We start from the raw sequence: 20857 nt of genomic DNA, 5'->3' as shown, positions 1-20857 counted from the left end.
CAGCAATACACGTCCATCTTCTTGGCCAAGTGCTGGGCTAGAGACCTGTAATTTGCTCAAGTCCAAGGTGTAGACTCTGCTCCCAGGTGGCTGAGCGTTCCTTATAATAAAGTCAAGGGTAAGCCATTGTAGGTAGAGGAGCAGGTAATTAAAATCAAAACCTGTCCCTCTCCCACAGTTCTTATCATCACTGTTCTTTCTTCTGACACTTTAGGATACACGGGATTGTAGCAAAGCTCCCCAGGGGAAAGCAGATTCAGTGCTCTGGGGATAGAAGTCGATGAGGACCCACCTTGGCTGTGCTGAGCAGGAGAACTTCCCTGGTGAGTGACTCCCACTGAGACCTACTGCCCCGCTTCAACTGTCTCCTAGGGATTCAGGGACAACCCCACTGTCCTGTGAGCAGACCGCTTTCTACCCAAGTCTACATCACACGCACACAAGGCAACATGAATTACAATATCTCTTGTACATTGCACTGATTGTCAAAGTCTTTTATTTAAGTAGATATTTACAAACGCAGACGGTTGGAGGGAGAGAGGAAGGGACAGAGGTGGACACAGATGGGGGCTGGACACAGAAGAACACACGTCTGTGTATCCCAAGTGACGACTTCCACTCAGTGGCTCAATTTCTGTTTGTGAATTAAAGTGTATTGAGATTAGAGCTGAAACGAGATTGAAGAAAAAAACCAAACCTCTATAGCTTAAAGAAATCCTCACTTTCTAAAACATGTTCTGAGGAGGGCTAAATTGGGAAGGAGCACTTTGGAATGGAACAGTGTTTCTCAGAAGCAGTGACATCCCTCCCTCTGGTGGCCGTACGGGGAATGGCATGTGAGCTGCTGGCTCCATGGATGTCGGACAAACAGGCAACATTCACACAAACACAAAATCAGTCTCACTGCTGGAAGAAAACAAATCCTCTAAGGTCAAAATTTGGGCTTGCCTTCTAAGTCCTTGTCTTGATCATGCCATGAGCGGCCACTTACCAAGGGTGGGGTCTCAGGGAGTGTTGATGGAGGCCCTGAGCTGGGCCCTGGGTCCACAGCAGACAAGAGGGAGGAGGCCGCTGCCTCACAGGACCTGCAGGGAGAGGGTGGGAACGTGTTGGGGCCACTTGTCCACATCCCCGCCCTGTGTGTCTGGTGCAGAGAAGTGAGTCTATCCAAACAGAGACATGTAGGGCACTTTGAAGTTTCTATTAACCATAAAACACAGACACAACAGGCCGCAAGGAATATGTTATCACCTCTAAGAATAATCCGGAATTGTAAATCACAGACACCTCAGGAAGAGTGGGCGGCCCGGCCCTGAAGGCGGCGGGAGGCAGCCGAGCCAGACGGATACTTACAGCGCGTCCCTCTGCTCTGGCTCTGGCTCTGGCTCTGGCTCTGGCTCTGGCTCTGGCTCTGGCTCTGGCGCTGTCGCAGGCAGGAGAGCTGGAGCTGGCGCTCCACCCAGAGGGGTTTCCCCAGCGGGTTCTGGAGCTGGTGCTGTAGCTCCAAGAAGGGAAACTCTCATCAATAGGACTGCTTTCCCACGTGTCTCCCAAAGCCAGGGGAGCCCTCACTGCTACTCAATCAAATCTCACTCCAGGATTCCACCCCCAGGGAGTCTTCCCAGGCTCTGCTCTGTGGGGTCCAGTGCCGTCCCCTCCCCACCCACCAGATCCCCCACCCTGCATCCTCCTCACCATCACTGTCTGCCTCTGGGAGTTCCAGTTGCTCCAGCTGTGCCAGGAGGAGGTGGGCCTGCTGCTCCAGGTCTGAGCCAGGCATGCTGAGCTCTACGTAAGCTACAACGGTCTTCAGGCATGGGAATTCTGGAGGCTGGTGGAAGTCGTCTGGGTACTGGAACAGCCAGGTGCCCAGGATGGAGGCCATGGCCCTGGGTGCAGTCAGGGGGACACCAGAGTCAGAGGCTTAGCCTTTCCTACCACATTGGGCTCCCAGGGTAGCCCTGCAGGGACCGGGGACTTTTTGCCTTTGGCTCCTGCCCATCCAGAGGCCGGCTCTGCTCCATGTCCCATCTCAGCTGGCAGTGTGGGCAGAGGCGGGCTTGGACACAGAGGAGGGGCTGCTACAAGCCTTCTGAAGGGACAGCACTGGCTCAATGGCGTGACCACCTGTCCACTGCTTCAGGGACACCTGTCACACTGCTATGTCCCTCTCCCTGCCCCTCCCCACTGGATGGCACGTCTGTGAGGACAGGCAGGCTGTGTGCTCTGCGCACTGCCCTCTAAGGGACACAGGAGCTGCTCTATGAGTGCCTGAGCCAGGAGGGAACAGACAGGCTGTGTCGGCCATCCAGGCTGCCCACGGGCCTCCTCACTCCTCAGACTTTAGCTCCTGCACCTGCTGGCTGCACAATCCTCCAGGGACCCTGCCTGGGTCTCCTTCTGCCCCTGCCACTCAGCATCATCAGGATGGGCTCAGCTGTCCCCTGAGGCTCCCTGGGTCCCCTGAGCACCAGCTGAGTCCCCACCATTGAGGCTACACTAGTTGGTGGGCACGATGCTCTCTACCCCTTGTGGTCTGTGTCTCCCAAAGGGCGTGTGGGCAGGGATGGGATGGATAGGGGATGCTTGTGGGTTTTCTTCACTTTTGACTCTGTCCTCTGACCTCCCAGATGCCCCTCACAGTGCCACAGTCGCATCCACAGCTCTCTGGGTCTTGTCTCTTCTTTGCCAGGGGAAGCCCTAGGACTTCTGCTCTCAAGCCAGACTCACAGGATATGCGGGATCCAGGATCCCGCCCACCTCTGCCCAACCAGAGAGCCCATAGCTTCACACACTATTTGGGGAAGGAGTCCTTCCCGCTTCAATCCAAGAGACTCACTGCTTCAGCTGGTGCAGGGGTCCCCCGTCCTCTTCCGTAACAGGGAGGACGCATCCGTATCTAGAGGAGAGCAGGAAGGCGTCACATGGACTGTCCCGAACACACTAGCTGGATGTGCTGTCTAGTGTGACAGTGTGACACCCGAGAGAATGGAAGCCCTGGAGGGCAGAGCTGATGTCTGCTCGATGTATTAAATGATGGTTGTTCCTAGAAAAGCCCCTGTCCCTGGGGGCCCTTTCTATACATTTGAGGAATGAGTGAGTGAGCCCACCTGGCCCCAAGGCGCACATCTCAGTGGGCCTGGGACCCCACTTGTCCCTCCCAGGGATCACTGTTCTCACTCTCCCAGGACAGGGACAGCTAATGGCGTCACCGATCCCCTTTGAAATGGGAAAACAGTTCCACCCGTGGCCAAAGTCCCAGTGACACAGGAGGCAGACGCTAGCTCTTGGGCAGGAGGACAATGAAATTCGCACAACCACAGCCCCGCCAGCTGCCCTTTCCGTGAGCCAGGTCCCCGGAGAGCACCTTCCATGAAGATCTCCCTCTGTTCCTACCCTCCTAGGGCCTGATCCTCTCTTGACCCCAGCGTGCAGGGGGGACACTGAGGCTCAGAGAGGTAGAGGAACAATGCCTCATGGCTCTGATGGTAGGTGGCCAGGTCCCCAATGTCCCATGAAGACACAGTGCTCACCTTTGGAACAGATGGTCCAGCACCTGCTGGGCGGTGGCAAGAGCTCGATAATTGCCCAGAAATGTGTTCACGTAAGAGGGGTGCCCGCCCAGGACGGCAGGCACCAGCTTTGCCACCAGCTTCTCCAGCCTGTGTCGCTGGAGGCTCCAAGCCCTGTAGGCCTCATCCCCGCTCCCTGATGGTCCAGCTCCCCCCTGGGGTGGAAAGAGGAAAGACATGGATCAGAGGCAGCACCGGGGACCCCCAGGCACTTGGGGCTGGAGATTAGACCGAATCCTCAAGCCTCAAGCTCTTGTGCCTGAGGTGGAACAGGGGAGCCCTGAAGCAGATCCTAGGTTCTCGGCATCACCAGTACCTGGGGCGAAGGGCGATGATGAAATGCATCAGTGTCTCAGATCCCTGTGTCGGCACCACAGTGCCGGCCCCTCCCTGCATGGACCACATCATCCCCGTGACTGCTGTCACAGCATCCCATTCTAGGGATGAGAACACAGCGGCTGAGCCTGGGGTGGGAGGGCTCAGGATCTTCAGGTTAATGTGGACACGTGGGGATGGAGAAGAAACAGGACAACGTGTAGAAAAATGCAGAAATACCCTTGACTTCACATAGACTGAAGTTCTGTCCGAGTCTCTTTCTGAGATTCGGACTCATATGTGGGCACTGACTTTGCGTCTGGCCAAGGCAGGGCCTGGGTTGTGACGGCAGATGGGGGAGACGGGGCATCAGATGCCTTTGCCAGCAGCTCTCTTAAGAGGCAGCCCAGGGGAGTAGCGGGGCAGCAGCGGGGCCCGGGGCTTCCTGGGTGTGGAGTCTCCTCGCTCGCACTCACCCTGAGCGCGTCCTGGGCTCTGCTGCTCTCGTGGGGCACCTGCGCCTCCTGCAGGGAGGTGGAGCGGGGATCTCCGTGGACCAGGTCCTGTCCCGTCCCGTGTGTGGAGTCCTGTAAATACAGTGCCCAGAGGCCAGGCAGGAGCCTCAGAGCCCTGTCTGGTTCTCCGACCCACTAGACATCTCCAGTCCTGACACACATCCACCACTGTCTGCACAGACCTCCTTCAGGGGCAGAAAAGCTGACAAAGTGGGTGCCTTGTATTCCCGTTGACCCAGAGATGATGCCCCTCAGGAGTCCTCTTTCCCCCTTATCAGCCCTGTCCTTGGGTGCGGCCATGACAGGACCACCGGGTCACCAAGTGTTCAACAAGCCATTCCTGCCCAGAGGGGACACCTCCTCTCAAGTCCCCCTTCAGCGACATGGAGATGAGGGAAAGTGGGCCTGCCCAGGGAGGGCCCCCCATGGAGGCCGGTCCCAGACTGGCCTTCTCCAGGCCACCCAGCGTTACCTTAGGTGACCTCCTCAAAATAGGCCACAGGCGCCTGGGTGGAGGGTTCCACAGACGCCTACAGCCACCGAAGAACCTCGCAGTCCAGGGTTTCCTGGCGGAGAAGCCCCGGGAGACCGGGAAACAAGAGGAGAACATCCTGTGTCTTCAACTGTCTCCAGCCAAGTGCGCTGGCTCTGGAGCTGTTGTCCAAATGTGGGTGCCTGGTAACCAGGTTCCATTTCGGTTGGGGTCTGTTAAGGAGGTGATGTCACTTCCTGGGGTCCACTTCCTGGAACCCCCTCCTCAGAAGACACCTCCACATGAGCCCTCTGGGCTGCTTGCCTGCTCACGCCCTTCTCCACGCAAACCCGCACCTTGCACAGTTAGAGCAGCCCCGCCGTCTCTATAGCTGCCGGGGGAGGTTCTGCAGGCAGCTTTGAGGAGACGCCCTGGCTTCCAGAATCCACTCCTCATCCTTACCTGTTCTCCATCCTGGGGAAGTCCTGGTGTGTGTCCAGGCCGGTGTGTCTCCCCAGCTGCCCAGTGGGAATGATTCTAGAAAGTACTTCTAGGGATGTCCTCAGGTGCAAGTGGAATAAGGCCTAAAAAATTGGAGAGTCATGTCACCTGTAGGTGTTGCCTGCAACCCAAGTTATCTTCCTCTGACTTCCTCCTCCACGTCTGTTCCTCTTATGATGGGATGCGATAATTCTTATTCAATGTCATTGTACACGGGTGTCTATGTGTGTGTCTTTGTATATGTGTGTGTGTGTGTGTGTGTGTGTGTGTGTGTCTTTGTAAACCAGTGCTCACACTCTGTGTCGCCAGCAGGAAACTGTCCCCACACAGGAGAAATGGGCAATAGCATCCTGAGGTCTGAGGGTTTCGGTTTTCTAAAGCAAACCGAGTGAGAAAGTCTGAGGCCCTTGCTGGAAGGTTAGAGCTCATGAGTCAAGGCCACGCAGGTAGCAGGGCTGGAACTGGGATCAGAGACAGCCTGTGTCCACTGTGCACACTCAGTAGCACAGTCCTGGGAGCAGGAAAACTGTCCGCTTCTCTGATTACACAGTCTGGCAGGCTGAACTTCTCCAGCTGGATATGCAGTGACCCAGGGACAGATGGGCAGATGGTGGCTGACATCGGTAGAGTGACGTGACCATCTCATAGGCTGCTTCCCTGCATTCAGGGAGCTTCCGTCCAGGTAGGAGGAAGGCCAGCGAGTAAACTGAACGACAAGGAAGGATGTGATCAGGAAGTAATCTTTGTTCTGATGGACTACAATGGGGACGTGAGAGAGAGCAAGGCCACGGGCAGCATGGCATGGAGGAAATGACAGTAGGGGCCTCATGACCGGGGGGCCCAAGATTCTCAACTCGGCATCAGAGATAGCAAGGTCAGGGCGAGAGGGTGCCCACCCACAGGGAGCTGGCCTCTACCTCTAGCTCCGTGTGGCGGTCTGGCCTAGCTGCTTACCAAGGTCACTTCCTCCTGTTCGTGGGCACAGATGCGGCTGGACTCCATTTCCCGGCCTCCCTCACAGTCGGGCACGCTCAGCTGTTGAGGTCTGACGGTGGCATGTGAACTTCAGCACAGCCCATAAAAACCTCCTACACGTTCTCCTTCACGTCCTTGAGACCTGAGAAGCCATACGTCGAAATGATAGATTCAGTGGATAAAAAGAACCTGGATCCCTGAACTCTGGCTAGGAGAAGAGCTACCCACCAAGGAAGATAAGCCCCTTTTGGACGTTACGCAAGTGAAGAAAAGCCCGGGATTGTATTAAGCCACTGAGATATTGGGGGTTCCATGTTCAGGCAGCTCCCACGAGACCGATTCACTGAAGTCACTGTGTCATTGCCACGGCTGCTCATTTGGCCCTTTCTCAGCCTTATCATATTACCACTTACCTTTTGACTTTCAGGTCACTTTTCCTTCCTATAGGTCCCACTCCCTCAAGTGGGATGGCAACAGGGCAGTCAGAGGTCTGCCCTTGTAAGGTGAGTGCTTTCTCTGTTCTCTGCTCCTTAAAGTGGATTCTGCCTTCACTGCTGTAGCATGTCAATGGATGCTCTTAGGGCCCTTGAAGCCATTTGTACTCTTAGGTGCTTTCTCTTTCAGTTCGCTTAGACGACATGCTTTCTGGACTAGCACGAATACAGTCCTTATCTCAGGCCTTCCCCAAATTGTGATCATGTCTGAACTAGCGGGGCCCGGCTGAGTAGGACAGAACTGCCCAGACGCTGCTGTAGCTGCTTATTTCCATGTCCGACTGTATGCTTTTTCAGGACAAGGAGTATTTCTTGGGCACCAGGCACAGTATCAGGCACACAGGAGGCGTTCAACGAACGCTCGCTGAAGGAACGAATAGGGTCACTCCATGTCGTCAAACACACCGGGATGCTATGGAAAGAATCCGCAGCTTTTGTTTTCCCCCTCCACTTTTTGGTATTTTACTTAAAAAGGTTGATTTATATAGACAGGCATTTGGGCAATTGATTAATCTTTCTTCATCATTTTGTCAATTTCCCGTGGAGAGCACAACTTGTCAGTGATACGTGAACATGCATTTATTCTTTGGAACAATGTCTTTGGCTGTGAGCTACCACAAGATCTCGTATGTATTTCCCTGTGCCATACAGTATAATCTTGTTCATCTATTCTGCATCTGCCTGTCAGTATCTGCACATTTCCAACTCCCAGTCTGTCCCGTCCCACGCCCCTGCCCCTTGGCAACCACAAGTTTGTTTTCTATTTCTATGAGTGTGTCTGTTTTGTATTTATGTTCTTTTCTGTTTTTCCTTTTTTTCCCCTTCAAAACCATCTTTAAAGCAGCAGCCTAGGGAAGCCTGCTTCCAAGATGTCGAAGGCGTGGCCTGGGCCGCGCGCAGAATTGGGGCGGGGAGAGTGGCGGTATGGGCTGTGCGGGAAGGGCCAGAACAGGACGGGAGAAATCTGCGGAGCAGGGGCAGGGGAAGGGCTGGGCCAGGAGCGGAGAGCCCGGTTGGGGCGGTCTCGGCTGCGCGGGGAGAGCCGGGGCGGGGGTCGTTCTCGGCCGCGCCGGGAAAGCCGGGGCTTAGGGCGGGGGGCGATCTCGGCTGCGCCGGGACAGCTGGGGTGGGGGGCGTCCTCGGGCGCGCGGGGAGAGCCGGGGTCGGGGTCGGTCTAGGCCTCGCCGGTAAAGCCGGGGCATGTGGCGTGGGGCGATCTCGGCTGCGGCGTGACAGCTGTGGTGGGGGGCGGCCTTGGCCGCGCGGGGAAAGCCGGGGCGCGGGGAGAGCCGGGGCGGGGGTCGGTCTCGGCCGCGCCAGGAAAGCCGTGGTTGGGGCGTGGCGCGATCACGGCTGCGGCTGGACGGTCTGGTCCGGAGGCGTCCTTTGCCGTGTGAGGAGAGCCGCGGCGCGGGGAGAGCCGGGCGTGGGTCGGTCTCGGCCGCGCCGGGCGAGCCGGGGCATGGGGCGTGGGGCGATCTCCGCTGCGGCGGGACAGCTGGGGTGTGGCGCGAACTTGGCGTGGCGGGGAGAGATGGGGCGGGGAGAGCCGGGGCGGGGGTCGTTCTCGGCCGCGGCGGGAAAGCCGGGTTTGGGGCAGGGCGCGATCTCGGCTGTGGCTGGACAGTCTGGTCCGGAGGTGGCCTCTGCCGCGCGGGCAGAGCCGGGGCGCGGGGAGAGCCGGGGCGGGGGTCGGTCTCCGCTGCGCAGATCATGGCGGGTGGGGCCTGCGGGCGGGCGGGATCCTGTGGACAGCGCTGAGACGCCTGCCGAGACTGTTGAGAGGCGCGCGCCTCCCGGATGCTTGGCCTGAGGTGGCGGCTGGGGGCTCGGTGCCTGCCTGGAGGCCGCAGGGTGAAGGCGGGCCTGGGGCTGGGGCTGGGGCTGGCGTCCCTCCAGCTCTGAGAAGGGACCCGCGCCCGCGCACTACCAGCTAGTCATCACCTGCAATGTCTCTGGGACTAGGTCCTCCAAGCATATCTCCAAGCTTGCCTATCACCAGGGTGTGGTCATTGTGACCTGTCCTGGCTGCCAGACACACCACACCATCCCCGACAACCTAGGGTGGTTCTCGGACCTGGATGGGAAGAGGAATATTAAAGAAATGCTGGCAGCCAGAAGGGAGAAGGTATGCCAAGTGGCTGGCAAGGGGGTCCAGGAGCTTCTTTTAGAGGCTGCGGGGTCCCCCAAACCCACCAGTGCTGTGGCAGGGGCTGAGGACCAGGATCCCACCCTACCTGGCAGGAAGGAGGCCAGCTGACCCACCTTCTGCCTTCAAGGAGGATACTCTGGCCCTGGGACGCTCTGGACGTGACTTGTTGTTGTTGTTGTTGTTGTTGTTGTTGTTGTTGTTGTTGTTGTTGTTGTTATCAATAGCTATCAGTTGCAGATGTGGGGCCTGGGAGTCTCCTGCTTTCCCTGGCTCTGGAGTCAAAATGACTCCCGAGAACACTCTGAGGGCTGCAGCTGGGGCCTTCTGCAGCTGCAGGCCATGTCCCAGTGGGAAGGGGCTGGAAATGGAGTCTGAGCCCCTCCTGGCTGCGGCTGTGTGGCCTTGGGCAGGTCACTTTGCCCCTGTGAGACTCTGTCTTCCTGTCTCGAGATGAAAATGCTCAGAGCGCCACCTTGTCAGGAGGACAGGCAGAAAGACAAGACTCAGAAGAGACATGGGGTGGCTCAGTCCTGTCCCAAATGTCAAGGCGCCCATCTTGCTGGCTCTCAGGGATTCCAGGAAAGGATGGCCAGTTAGCCAGTGAACTTCCTGGGTGCAGGACCAGCACCCCCACAACCCTCTGCAGATCTTGTCCCTCTGGCCAGACGCAAGGAGGCCCCACAGATCCTTCTGTGGCACCTGCTGTCCCCTGGACAGCCCTGGTGAACAAGTGCCAACCTCAGCCCTGACTTTTGGCCACTGGGCAAGCGGTCAGGAAACCAGGCCTCTCGCTGTCTCCACTGACAGGCCAGGCAGCCGTGGTGACAAAGGGAGTGGGTGCGAGGGGTGCTGTCTGATGGGCGGTGGGCCGCGTGCCCTGCATTTGTCTCCCAGCCTTGTTTGACTGTCTTCTCAGGATGTTCCTGTGTTTATGAGAGCGTGTTTACTTCCAGAAGCCTTCTGGGCAGTGTGAGCTTCAGCATTAAACAGCAGCCACCATCTTACAGGGTCCTGGCAGGATGCGCGCTCCCGGTTGCCGACCCCGTCGGCCCTGGGCCTCAGCATGGTTCTCCAGGCACTGGCAGTCTGTGCTCTGACCCGGTTACCCCTGTCCTTCCCCTTGACGAACAAGCCTGCATTATTCCAGCCCAGAGCCCCCCGTTCCATTTGTGAAGTCCAACCTGGAAGCTGAGCCAGCAGCCCCACCACGGCCTGCTCTCCCACAGAGGCCCCAGGCGACCCACTGGCCTTGAAATGCCTGAGCTGCAGGGCTGGGTAGTGGCTTGGCTGCCTAGCTGACCCCAGACGCTTAGGACCAGAATTTGGGGAGGTCCTGGGAGCTGGCTGGACTCTGAGAGTGCAGGGCTGGGCCTTGGAGGGCCACTGAGACCAATCCCGCCCTCCACGGATGTGGAAACGGAGGCCTGTGGTTTGGATAGGTATGCTAGCTGTTTTTTATTGTCTGTTTTCTGACACTTTGACACCTGGGTCCCACTGAGCCTGGAGGGGCTGCCCCTCCCAGCGCTAGTCAGTTCCTAGAGACAGTAGAAGATGCCAGTGAGCACACCCGGGGGGGGGGGGGACAGACAAGTAGGGGCAGCCCCTCCACCCAGAGATGCTGATTCCTCCCACCTGCTAGTCCTGCCTCCCTGTTGCTCCCCATGGAAACCACAGGAGAGGCTCTTGCCACTGTTTCACCTCCCCTGCCTCCTGACCCGCGAGGACCCTGCTGATGCCCCTCCAAGGACAATGCCCCATCTGCACGGATGCTTCTCAGCCCAGCCAGGGCCCAGTGGTCCAAGTGAGCCTACTTTGTGCGAGGCCAGGCTGCCACTGATTTCAAGACTTCAGAAGGACATCTCGGATGCGAAGGGACACATCACAGGAAGGTCCATATATTTTTCCTTCTAAGCCATGACTCAGGAGTAAAAGCAAAATAACATTGTGTTCAGATCCAAGAGACTCAGAGAGTTTGCCGCTCTCAGGCTGTCACTGAGAGTGAGGACGGGTGGTTTGAAGGAAGAAGTGAATGAATCCGAGAAGGAACGAGTGGAGAGTGAGACATGAGGGTGGGAAATGGGTGAGTGCAGGTCTGTCTGACAGTCATGACTGTGTAAATCAAGCATCGGGGGTTAGTAAGAACAATTATCATGACTAATGAGAAGGCAAAAACCTCTGTGGTTCAGTGTTGTGTCCTGGCCATCACCGGCCACCCTACCAGGGCTCAGGAAGCCTGAGCTGAGGTAGAAAGGGCAGAAAAAGTCTATACACTAGTCATTCCTATCCATCTGTGTAAGAAGAATTGCACACCATGAGCAAGTGGGAATGATTCCTGGAATGCAGGATGGCTTCACCCTAGCAAAATGCATGACAGTGTGAGGAGAAAAAACAGGATCATCTCAATGAATGCTGAGAAAGGAATGGATGAATTCACCAGCATCTTCTGAATTTCATGGAAACATGAGAAATTTAAAGGGTCATATTCACACAATGTTTTTTTTTTTCAATAACTCTAGCCCAACTGGATAATAACAATTTTTAGAAGTATCACAGCATTCTATACCACGTTATAGCACAATATCACTTCACTCTGTTCCTCATGCTATGGGTCGGTCTTTTAGAGCCTCATCAGAGAAATGGCTCAATTTAGTAGGGATGCTCATTGCAAGAAAAACATGCTTCTTTTATGCCATCGACTTAACATGGATTGTTGAAGAGAAACCCCCACCCCCATTATGACAGTCATGCAGAGCGGTATTTCTGCATGTGGTGACTGATTCATAAATTCAGTCCCATCGTGAAACTTCAGGTCCGTAGGATCTAATATTCTGACTTTGGATCCCTGAGGGAGTCAGAGGTGTCCCCTGAGACCTAGAGAGCAGAGCCACACAGTAGGAGAGTCAAGGGGGCCAAAATGAGAACAGAAGTGAGAGCAGATGGCGAGATGTGATGTGGGAGAGCCCTGGGATCATGTGGGTCCTGGCTGAGGGGCTCTGTGGGAAGGTCTTCAGGAGTAAAGGGCCTGGCAGGGGAGGAAGGTGCCTAGGTATGATGACCTCCTGTCAGGAAAGCTCCAGGAGAGCCCGCATTTCAAATACATTCCCCTGGCCTGTCCTATCTTCCCTCCCAACTCTATACATTCAGCAATACACGTCCATCTTCTTGGCCAAGTGCTGGGCTAGAGACCTGTAATTTGCTCAAGTCCAAGGTGTAGACTCTGCTCCCAGGTGGCTGAGCGTTCCTTATAATAAAGTCAAGGGTAAGCCATTGTAGGTAGAGGAGCAGGTAATTAAAATCAAAACCTGTCCCTCTCCCACAGTTCTTATCATCACTGTTCTTTCTTCTGACACTTTAGGATACACGGGATTGTAGCAAAGCTCCCCAGGGGAAAGCAGATTCAGTGCTCTGGGGATAGAAGTCGATGAGGACCCACCTTGGCTGTGCTGAGCAGGAGAACTTCCCTGGTGAGTGACTCCCACTGAGACCTACTGCCCCGCTTCAACTGTCTCCTAGGGATTCAGGGACAACCCCACTGTCCTGTGAGCAGACCGCTTTCTACCCAAGTCTACATCACACGCACACAAGGCAACATGAATTACAATATCTCTTGTACATTGCACTGATTGTCAAAGTCTTTTATTTAAGTAGATATTTACAAACGCAGACGGTTGGAGGGAGAGAGGAAGGGACAGAGGTGGACACAGATGGGGGCTGGACACAGAAGAACACACGTCTGTGTATCCCAAGTGACGACTTCCACTCAGTGGCTCAATTTCTGTTTGTGAATTAAAGTGTATTGAGATTAGAGCTGAAACGAGATTGAAGAAAAAAACCAAACCTCTATAGCTTAAAGAAATCCTCACTTTCTAAAACATGTTCTGAGGAGGGCTAAATTGGGAAGGAGCACTTTGGAATGGAACAGTGTTTCTCAGAAGCAGTGACATCCCTCCCTCTGGTGGCCGTACGGGGAATGGCATGTGAGCTGCTGGCTCCATGGATGTCGGACAAACAGGCAACATTCACACAAACACAAAATCAGTCTCACTGCTGGAAGAAAACAAATCCTCTAAGGTCAAAATTTGGGCTTGCCTTCTAAGTCCTTGTCTTGATCATGCCATGAGCGGCCACTTACCAAGGGTGGGGTCTCAGGGAGTGTTGATGGAGGCCCTGAGCTGGGCCCTGGGTCCACAGCAGACAAGAGGGAGGAGGCCGCTGCCTCACAGGACCTGCAGGGAGAGGGTGGGAACGTGTTGGGGCCACTTGTCCACATCCCCGCCCTGTGTGTCTGGTGCAGAGAAGTGAGTCTATCCAAACAGAGACATGTAGGGCACTTTGAAGTTTCTATTAACCATAAAACACAGACACAACAGGCCGCAAGGAATATGTTATCACCTCTAAGAATAATCCGGAATTGTAAATCACAGACACCTCAGGAAGAGTGGGCGGCCCGGCCCTGAAGGCGGCGGGAGGCAGCCGAGCCAGACGGATACTTACAGCGCGTCCCTCTGCTCTGGCTCTGGCTCTGGCTCTGGCTCTGGCTCTGGCTCTGGCTCTGGCGCTGTCGCAGGCAGGAGAGCTGGAGCTGGCGCTCCACCCAGAGGGGTTTCCCCAGCGGGTTCTGGAGCTGGTGCTGTAGCTCCAAGAAGGGAAACTCTCATCAATAGGACTGCTTTCCCACATGTCTCCCAAAGCCAGGGGAGCCCTCACTGCTACTCAATCAAATCTCACTCCAGGATTCCACCCCCAGGGAGTCTTCCCAGGCTCTGCTCTGTGGGGTCCAGTGCCGTCCCCTCCCCACCCACCAGATCCCCCACCCTGCATCCTCCTCACCATCACTGTCTGCCTCTGGGAGTTCCAGTTGCTCCAGCTGTGCCAGGAGGAGGTGGGCCTGCTGCTCCAGGTCTGAGCCAGGCATGCTGAGCTCTACGTAAGCTACAACGGTCTTCAGGCATGGGAATTCTGGAGGCTGGTGGAAGTCGTCTGGGTACTGGAACAGCCAGGTGCCCAGGATGGAGGCCATGGCCCTGGGTGCAGTCAGGGGGACACCAGAGTCAGAGGCTTAGCCTTTCCTACCACATTGGGCTCCCAGGGTAGCCCTGCAGGGACCGGGGACTTTTTGCCTTTGGCTCCTGCCCATCCAGAGGCCGGCTCTGCTCCATGTCCCATCTCAGCTGGCAGTGTGGGCAGAGGCGGGCTTGGACACAGAGGAGGGGCTGCTACAAGCCTTCTGAAGGGACAGCACTGGCTCAATGGCGTGACCACCTGTCCACTGCTTCAGGGACACCTGTCACACTGCTATGTCCCTCTCCCTGCCCCTCCCCACTGGATGGCACGTCTGTGAGGACAGGCAGGCTGTGTGCTCTGCGCACTGCCCTCTAAGGGACACAGGAGCTGCTCTATGAGTGCCTGAGCCAGGAGGGAACAGACAGGCTGTGTCGGCCATCCAGGCTGCCCACGGGCCTCCTCACTCCTCAGACTTTAGCTCCTGCACCTGCTGGCTGCACAATCCTCCAGGGACCCTGCCTGGGTCTCCTTCTGCCCCTGCCACTCAGCATCATCAGGATGGGCTCAGCTGTCCCCTGAGGCTCCCTGGGTCCCCTGAGCACCAGCTGAGTCCCCACCATTGAGGCTACACTAGTTGGTGGGCACGATGCTCTCTACCCCTTGTGGTCTGTGTCTCCCAAAGGGCGTGTGGGCAGGGATGGGATGGATAGGGGATGCTTGTGGGTTTTCTTCACTTTTGACTCTGTCCTCTGACCTCCCAGATGCCCCTCACAGTGCCACAGTCGCATCCACAGCTCTCTGGGTCTTGTCTCTTCTTTGCCAGGGGAAGCCCTAGGACTTCTGCTCTCAAGCCAGACTCACAGGATATGCGGGATCCAGGATCCCGCCCACCTCTGCCCAACCAGAGAGCCCATAGCTTCACACACTATTTGGGGAAGGAGTCCTTCCCGCTTCAATCCAAGAGACTCACTGCTTCAGCTGGTGCAGGGGTCCCCCGTCCTCTTCCGTAACAGGGAGGACGCATCCGTATCTAGAGGAGAGCAGGAAGGCGTCACATGGACTGTCCCGAACACACTAGCTGGATGTGCTGTCTAGTGTGACAGTGTGACACCCGAGAGAATGGAAGCCCTGGAGGGCAGAGCTGATGTCTGCTCGATGTATTAAATGATGGTTGTTCCTAGAAAAGCCCCTGTCCCTGGGGGCCCTTTCTATACATTTGAGGAATGAGTGAGTGAGCCCACCTGGCCCCAAGGCGCACATCTCAGTGGGCCTGGGACCCCACTTGTCCCTCCCAGGGATCACTGTTCTCACTCTCCCAGGACAGGGACAGCTAATGGCGTCACCGATCCCCTTTGAAATGGGAAAACAGTTCCACCCGTGGCCAAAGTCCCAGTGACACAGGAGGCAGACGCTAGCTCTTGGGCAGGAGGACAATGAAATTCGCACAACCACAGCCCCGCCAGCTGCCCTTTCCGTGAGCCAGGTCCCCGGAGAGCACCTTCCATGAAGATCTCCCTCTGTTCCTACCCTCCTAGGGCCTGATCCTCTCTTGACCCCAGCGTGCAGGGGGGACACTGAGGCTCAGAGAGGTAGAGGAACAATGCCTCATGGCTCTGATGGTAGGTGGCCAGGTCCCCAATGTCCCATGAAGACACAGTGCTCACCTTTGGAACAGATGGTCCAGCACCTGCTGGGCGGTGGCAAGAGCTCGATAATTGCCCAGAAATGTGTTCACGTAAGAGGGGTGCCCGCCCAGGACGGCAGGCACCAGCTTTGCCACCAGCTTCTCCAGCCTGTGTCGCTGGAGGCTCCAAGCCCTGTAGGCCTCATCCCCGCTCCCTGATGGTCCAGCTCCCCCCTGGGGTGGAAAGAGGAAAGACATGGATCAGAGGCAGCACCGGGGACCCCCAGGCACTTGGGGCTGGAGATTAGACCGAATCCTCAAGCCTCAAGCTCTTGTGCCTGAGGTGGAACAGGGGAGCCCTGAAGCAGATCCTAGGTTCTCGGCATCACCAGTACCTGGGGCGAAGGGCGATGATGAAATGCATCAGTGTCTCAGATCCCTGTGTCGGCACCACAGTGCCGGCCCCTCCCTGCATGGACCACATCATCCCCGTGACTGCTGTCACAGCATCCCATTCTAGGGATGAGAACACAGCGGCTGAGCCTGGGGTGGGAGGGCTCAGGATCTTCAGGTTAATGTGGACACGTGGGGATGGAGAAGAAACAGGACAACGTGTAGAAAAATGCAGAAATACCCTTGACTTCACATAGACTGAAGTTCTGTCCGAGTCTCTTTCTGAGATTCGGACTCATATGTGGGCACTGACTTTGCGTCTGGCCAAGGCAGGGCCTGGGTTGTGACGGCAGATGGGGGAGACGGGGCATCAGATGCCTTTGCCAGCAGCTCTCTTAAGAGGCAGCCCAGGGGAGAAGCGGGGCAGCAGCGGGGCCCGGGGCTTCCTGGGTGTGGAGTCTCCTCGCTCGCACTCACCCTGAGCGCGTCCTGGGCTCTGCTGCTCTCGTGGGGCACCTGCGCCTCCTGCAGGGAGGTGGAGCGGGGATCTCCGTGGACCAGGTCCTGTCCCGTCCCATGTGTGGAGTCCTGTAAATACAGTGCCCAGAGGCCAGGCAGGAGCCTCAGAGCCCTGTCTGGTTCTCCGACCCACTAGACATCTCCAGTCCTGACACACATCCACCACTGTCTGCACAGACCTCCTTCAGGGGCAGAAAAGCTGACAAAGTGGGTGCCTTGTATTCCCGTTGACCCAGAGATGATGCCCCTCAGGAGTCCTCTTTCCCCCTTATCAGCCCTGTCCTTGGGTGCGGCCATGACAGGACCACCGGGTCACCAAGTGTTCAACAAGCCATTCCTGCCCAGAGGGGACACCTCCTCTCAAGTCCCCCTTCAGCGACATGGAGATGAGGGAAAGTGGGCCTGCCCAGGGAGGGCCCCCCATGGAGGCCGGTCCCAGACTGGCCTTCTCCAGGCCACCCAGCGTTACCTTAGGTGACCTCCTCAAAATAGGCCACAGGCGCCTGGGTGGAGGGTTCCACAGACGCCTACAGCCACCGAAGAACCTCGCAGTCCAGGGTTTCCTGGCGGAGAAGCCCCGGGAGACCGGGAAACAAGAGGAGAACATCCTGTGTCTTCAACTGTCTCCAGCCAAGTGCGCTGGCTCTGGAGCTGTTGTCCAAATGTGGGTGCCTGGTAACCAGGTTCCATTTCGGTTGGGGTCTGTTAAGGAGGTGATGTCACTTCCTGGGGTCCACTTCCTGGAACCCCCTCCTCAGAAGACACCTCCACATGAGCCCTCTGGGCTGCTTGCCTGCTCACGCCCTTCTCCACGCAAACCCGCACCTTGCACAGTTAGAGCAGCCCCGCCGTCTCTATAGCTGCCGGGGGAGGTTCTGCAGGCAGCTTTGAGGAGACGCCCTGGCTTCCAGAATCCACTCCTCATCCTTACCTGTTCTCCATCCTGGGGAAGTCCTGGTGTGTGTCCAGGCCGGTGTGTCTCCCCAGCTGCCCAGTGGGAATGATTCTAGAAAGTACTTCTAGGGATGTCCTCAGGTGCAAGTGGAATAAGGCCTAAAAAATTGGAGAGTCATGTCACCTGTAGGTGTTGCCTGCAACCCAAGTTATCTTCCTCTGACTTCCTCCTCCATGTCTGTTCCTCTTATGATGGGATGCGATAATTCTTATTCAATGTCATTGTACACGGGTGTCTATGTGTGTGTCTTTGTATATGTGTGTGTGTGTGTGTGTGTGTGTGTGTGTGTGTCTTTGTAAACCAGTGCTCACACTCTGTGTCGCCAGCAGGAAACTGTCCCCACACAGGAGAAATGGGCAATAGCATCCTGAGGTCTGAGGGTTTCGGTTTTCTAAAGCAAACCGAGTGAGAAAGTCTGAGGCCCTTGCTGGAAGGTTAGAGCTCATGAGTCAAGGCCACGCAGGTAGCAGGGCTGGAACTGGGATCAGAGACAGCCTGTGTCCACTGTGCACACTCAGTAGCACAGTCCTGGGAGCAGGAAAACTGTCCGCTTCTCTGATTACACAGTCTGGCAGGCTGAACTTCTCCAGCTGGATATGCAGTGACCCAGGGACAGATGGGCAGGTGGTGGCTGACATCGGTAGAGTGACGTGACCATCTCATAGGCTGCTTCCCTGCATTCAGGGAGCTTCCGTCCAGGTAGGAGGAAGGCCAGCGAGTAAACTGAACGACAAGGAAGGATGTGATCAGGAAGTAATCTTTGTTCTGATGGACTACAATGGGGACGTGAGAGAGAGCAAGGCCACGGGCAGCATGGCATGGAGGAAATGACAGTAGGGGCCTCATGACCGGGGGGCCCAAGATTCTCAACTCGGCATCAGAGATAGCAAGGTCAGGGCGAGAGGGTGCCCACCCACAGGGAGCTGGCCTCTACCTCTAGCTCCGTGTGGCGGTCTGGCCTAGCTGCTTACCAAGGTCACTTCCTCCTGTTCGTGGGCACAGATGCGGCTGGACTCCATTTCCCGGCCTCCCTCACAGTCGGGCACGCTCAGCTGTTGAGGTCTGACGGTGGCATGTGAACTTCAGCACAGCCCATAAAAACCTCCTACACGTTCTCCTTCACGTCCTTGAGACCTGAGAAGCCATACGTCGAAATGATAGATTCAGTGGATAAAAAGAACCTGGATCCCTGAACTCTGGCTAGGAGAAGAGCTACCCACCAAGGAAGATAAGCCCCTTTTGGACGTTACGCAAGTGAAGAAAAGCCCGGGATTGTATTAAGCCACTGAGATATTGGGGGTTCCATGTTCAGGCAGCTCCCACGAGACCGATTCACTGAAGTCACTGTGTCATTGCCACGGCTGCTCATTTGGCCCTTTCTCAGCCTTATCATATTACCACTTACCTTTTGACTTTCAGGTCACTTTTCCTTCCTATAGGTCCCACTCCCTCAAGTGGGATGGCAACAGGGCAGTCAGAGGTCTGCCCTTGTAAGGTGAGTGCTTTCTCTGTTCTCTGCTCCTTAAAGTGGATTCTGCCTTCACTGCTGTAGCATGTCAATGGATGCTCTTAGGGCCCTTGAAGCCATTTGTACTCTTAGGTGCTTTCTCTTTCAGTTCGCTTAGACGACATGCTTTCTGGACTAGCACGAATACAGTCCTTATCTCAGGCCTTCCCCAAATTGTGATCATGTCTGAACTAGCGGGGCCCGGCTGAGTAGGACAGAACTGCCCAGACGCTGCTGTAGCTGCTTATTTCCATGTCCGACTGTATGCTTTTTCAGGACAAGGAGTATTTCTTGGGCACCAGGCACAGTATCAGGCACACAGGAGGCGTTCAACGAACGCTCGCTGAAGGAACGAATAGGGTCACTCCATGTCGTCAAACACACCGGGATGCTATGGAAAGAATCCGCAGCTTTTGTTTTCCCCCTCCACTTTTTGGTATTTTACTTAAAAAGGTTGATTTATATAGACAGGCATTTGGGCAATTGATTAATCTTTCTTCATCATTTTGTCAATTTCCCGTGGAGAGCACAACTTGTCAGTGATACGTGAACATGCATTTATTCTTTGGAACAATGTCTTTGGCTGTGAGCTACCACAAGATCTCGTATGTATTTCCCTGTGCCATACAGTATAATCTTGTTCATCTATTCTGCATCTGCCTGTCAGTATCTGCACATTTCCAACTCCCAGTCTGTCCCGTCCCACGCCCCTGCCCCTTGGCAACCACAAGTTTGTTTTCTATTTCTATGAGTGTGTCTGTTTTGTATTTATGTTCTTTTCTGTTTTTCCTTTTTTTCCCCTTCAAAACCATCTTTAAAGCAGCAGCCTAGGGAAGCCTGCTTCCAAGATGTCGAAGGCGTGGCCTGGGCCGCGCGCAGAATTGGGGCGGGGAGAGTGGCGGTATGGGCTGTGCGGGAAGGGCCAGAACAGGACGGGAGAAATCTGCGGAGCAGGGGCAGGGGAAGGGCTGGGCCAGGAGCGGAGAGCCCGGTTGGGGCGGTCTCGGCTGGGCGGGGTGAGCCGGGGCTGGGGGCGGCGTCGGCTGCGCGGGGAGAGCCGGGGCGGGGGTCGTTCTCGGCCGCGCCGGGAAAGCCGGGGCTTAGGGCGGGGGGCGATCTCGGCTGCGCCGGGACAGCTGGGGTGGGGGGCGTCCTCGGGCGCGCGGGGAGAGCCGGGGTCGGGGTCGGTCTAGGCCTCGCCGGTAAAGCCGGGGCATGTGGCGTGGGGCGATCTCGGCTGCGGCGTGACAGCTGTGGTGGGGGGCGGCCTTGGCCGCGCGGGGAAAGCCGGGGCGCGGGGAGAGCCGGGGCGGGGGTCGGTCTCGGCCGCGCCGGGAAAGCCGTGGTTGGGGCGTGGCGCGATCACGGCTGCGGCTGGACGGTCTGGTCCGGAGGCGTCCTTTGCCGTGTGAGGAGAGCCGCGGCGCGGGGAGAGCCGGGCGTGGGTCGGTCTCGGCCGCGCCGGGCGAGCCGGGGCATGGGGCGTGGGGCGATCTCCGCTGCGGCGGGACAGCTGGGGTGTGGCGCGAACTTGGCGTGGCGGGGAGAGATGGGGCGGGGAGAGCCGGGGCGGGGGTCGTTCTCGGCCGCGGCGGGAAAGCCGGGTTTGGGGCAGGGCGCGATCTCGGCTGTGGCTGGACAGTCTGGTCCGGAGGTGGCCTCTGCCGCGCGGGCAGAGCCGGGGCGCGGGGAGAGCCGGGGCGGGGGTCGGTCTCCGCTGCGCAGATCATGGCGGGTGGGGCCTGCGGGCGGGCGGGATCCTGTGGACAGCGCTGAGACGCCTGCCGAGACTGTTGAGAGGCGCGCGCCTCCCGGATGCTTGGCCTGAGGTGGCGGCTGGGGGCTCGGTGCCTGCCTGG

At 56.9% G+C, this 20857-nt stretch overlaps 2 protein-coding genes across 2 annotated transcripts; both read right to left on the bottom strand.

The window, feature by feature from the left end:
• Nucleotides 1-476: 476 nt before the first annotated feature.
• LOC140699752 (ral guanine nucleotide dissociation stimulator-like) lies at nt 477-5055 on the bottom strand. The gene is made up of 8 exons (XM_072972295.1): nt 4875-5055; nt 4364-4474; nt 3534-3727; nt 2840-2899; nt 1696-1889; nt 1354-1495; nt 992-1085; nt 477-634 (listed from the first exon to the last, which is right to left on the bottom strand). The coding sequence occupies exons 1-8, from the start codon at nt 5010-5012 to the stop codon at nt 620-622; spliced, it is 948 nt and encodes a 315-aa protein (XP_072828396.1). The 5' UTR covers nt 5013-5055; the 3' UTR covers nt 477-619.
• Nucleotides 5056-12613: 7558 nt separating this feature from the next.
• On the bottom strand, nt 12614-18510 carry LOC140699907 (ral guanine nucleotide dissociation stimulator-like). Its single transcript, XM_072972394.1, has 7 exons — nt 18463-18510; nt 15665-15858; nt 14971-15030; nt 13827-14020; nt 13491-13626; nt 13129-13222; nt 12614-12771 (listed from the first exon to the last, which is right to left on the bottom strand). The coding sequence occupies exons 1-7, from the start codon at nt 18508-18510 to the stop codon at nt 12757-12759; spliced, it is 741 nt and encodes a 246-aa protein (XP_072828495.1). The 3' UTR covers nt 12614-12756.
• Nucleotides 18511-20857: the final 2347 nt, after the last annotated feature.

The sequence above is a fragment of the Vicugna pacos genome, chromosome 11 (genome assembly GCF_048564905.1).
Source record: "Vicugna pacos chromosome 11, VicPac4, whole genome shotgun sequence".
Lineage (NCBI taxonomy): Eukaryota > Metazoa > Chordata > Mammalia > Artiodactyla > Camelidae > Vicugna > Vicugna pacos.
Note: the sequence above shows the minus strand (reverse complement) of the source record. Positions and strands in the feature narration are given on the sequence as shown.

Bases quoted from the DNA above. Each gene is read 5' to 3' on its own strand.
- LOC140699752 (XM_072972295.1), bottom strand. From the start codon at position 5,012: ATGTTCTCCTCTTGTTTCCCGGTCTCCCGGGGCTTCTCCGCCAGGAAA. The intron at 4,475-4,874 runs GTAACGCTGGGT...CTGTATTTACAG, and splicing joins TTTTGAGGAGGTCACCTAAG to GACTCCACACACGGGACGGG. The intron at 1,086-1,353 runs GTAAGTATCCGT...CTCTCCCTGCAG, and splicing joins CCAGAGCAGAGGGACGCGCT to GTCCTGTGAGGCAGCGGCCT.
- LOC140699907 (XM_072972394.1), bottom strand. From the start codon at position 18,510: ATGGAGTCCAGCCGCATCTGTGCCCACGAACAGGAGGAAGTGACCTTG. The intron at 15,031-15,664 runs GTGAGCACTGTG...GCTCTCCTCTAG, and splicing joins CTGGACCATCTGTTCCAAAG to ATACGGATGCGTCCTCCCTG. The intron at 13,627-13,826 runs GTGAGGAGGATG...TTGGAGCTACAG, and splicing joins CCCAGAGGCAGACAGTGATG to CACCAGCTCCAGAACCCGCT.